The sequence below is a fragment of the Nematolebias whitei genome, chromosome 21, assembly GCF_014905685.2.
Source record: "Nematolebias whitei isolate Nwh7 chromosome 21, NemWhi1, whole genome shotgun sequence".
NCBI lineage: Eukaryota > Metazoa > Chordata > Actinopteri > Cyprinodontiformes > Rivulidae > Nematolebias > Nematolebias whitei.
The window spans coordinates 14,539,216-14,539,586 of record NC_056518.1 but is presented as its reverse complement, the minus strand read 5'-3'; the positions used below and the strand labels follow the sequence as shown (position 1 = coordinate 14,539,586).

The 371-nt window shown below is 52.8% G+C and overlaps 1 protein-coding gene across 1 annotated transcript in view; it reads left to right on the top strand.

Moving 5' to 3' along the window:
* The first annotated feature begins 205 nt into the window (after positions 1–205).
* si:ch1073-358c10.1 (mitochondrial peptide methionine sulfoxide reductase) overlaps positions 206–371 on the top strand; it is a 45,643-nt gene continuing 45,477 nt past the window's right edge. The window contains exon 1 of the mRNA XM_037694540.1: positions 206–292. Coding sequence (XP_037550468.1) covers positions 220–292 — 73 coding nt within the window. The 5' untranslated portion in view covers positions 206–219. The remainder of the gene's footprint in view (positions 293–371) is intronic.

Here is a 371-nt window from a genome sequence, read left to right as displayed (position 1 = left end):
TATGCAGCGCACGACGTTACACGCGTGTCATGAATATTCATATCCATAGCATGTTTTCTCTTTCCTCTCTCCTCCCATCCTTCCTGGAACGTAACTGCGCGCGCCGTTGGAAGCATCCCGGAAGTGCCTTCCAGGCCAGCGTGCTGAAAGTTGTTTTCTTTCCCCAACAACACGAAGGCACCGCGTCTGGCTGCTGCTGAGGGTTCGGCAGACACAACGATGACAGAAAAGACTCGGCTGCCGAGCAGAGAGCAAGCTCTGAAAGGAAGACAGGAGAAAATGGTCGTGGCAGGTAAATAAGGACGCCATAAAAGTTGGGAGGCGCTCGAGTTGTCGTCACGAGGCGACGCCTGCCAGATTCATTTATACAT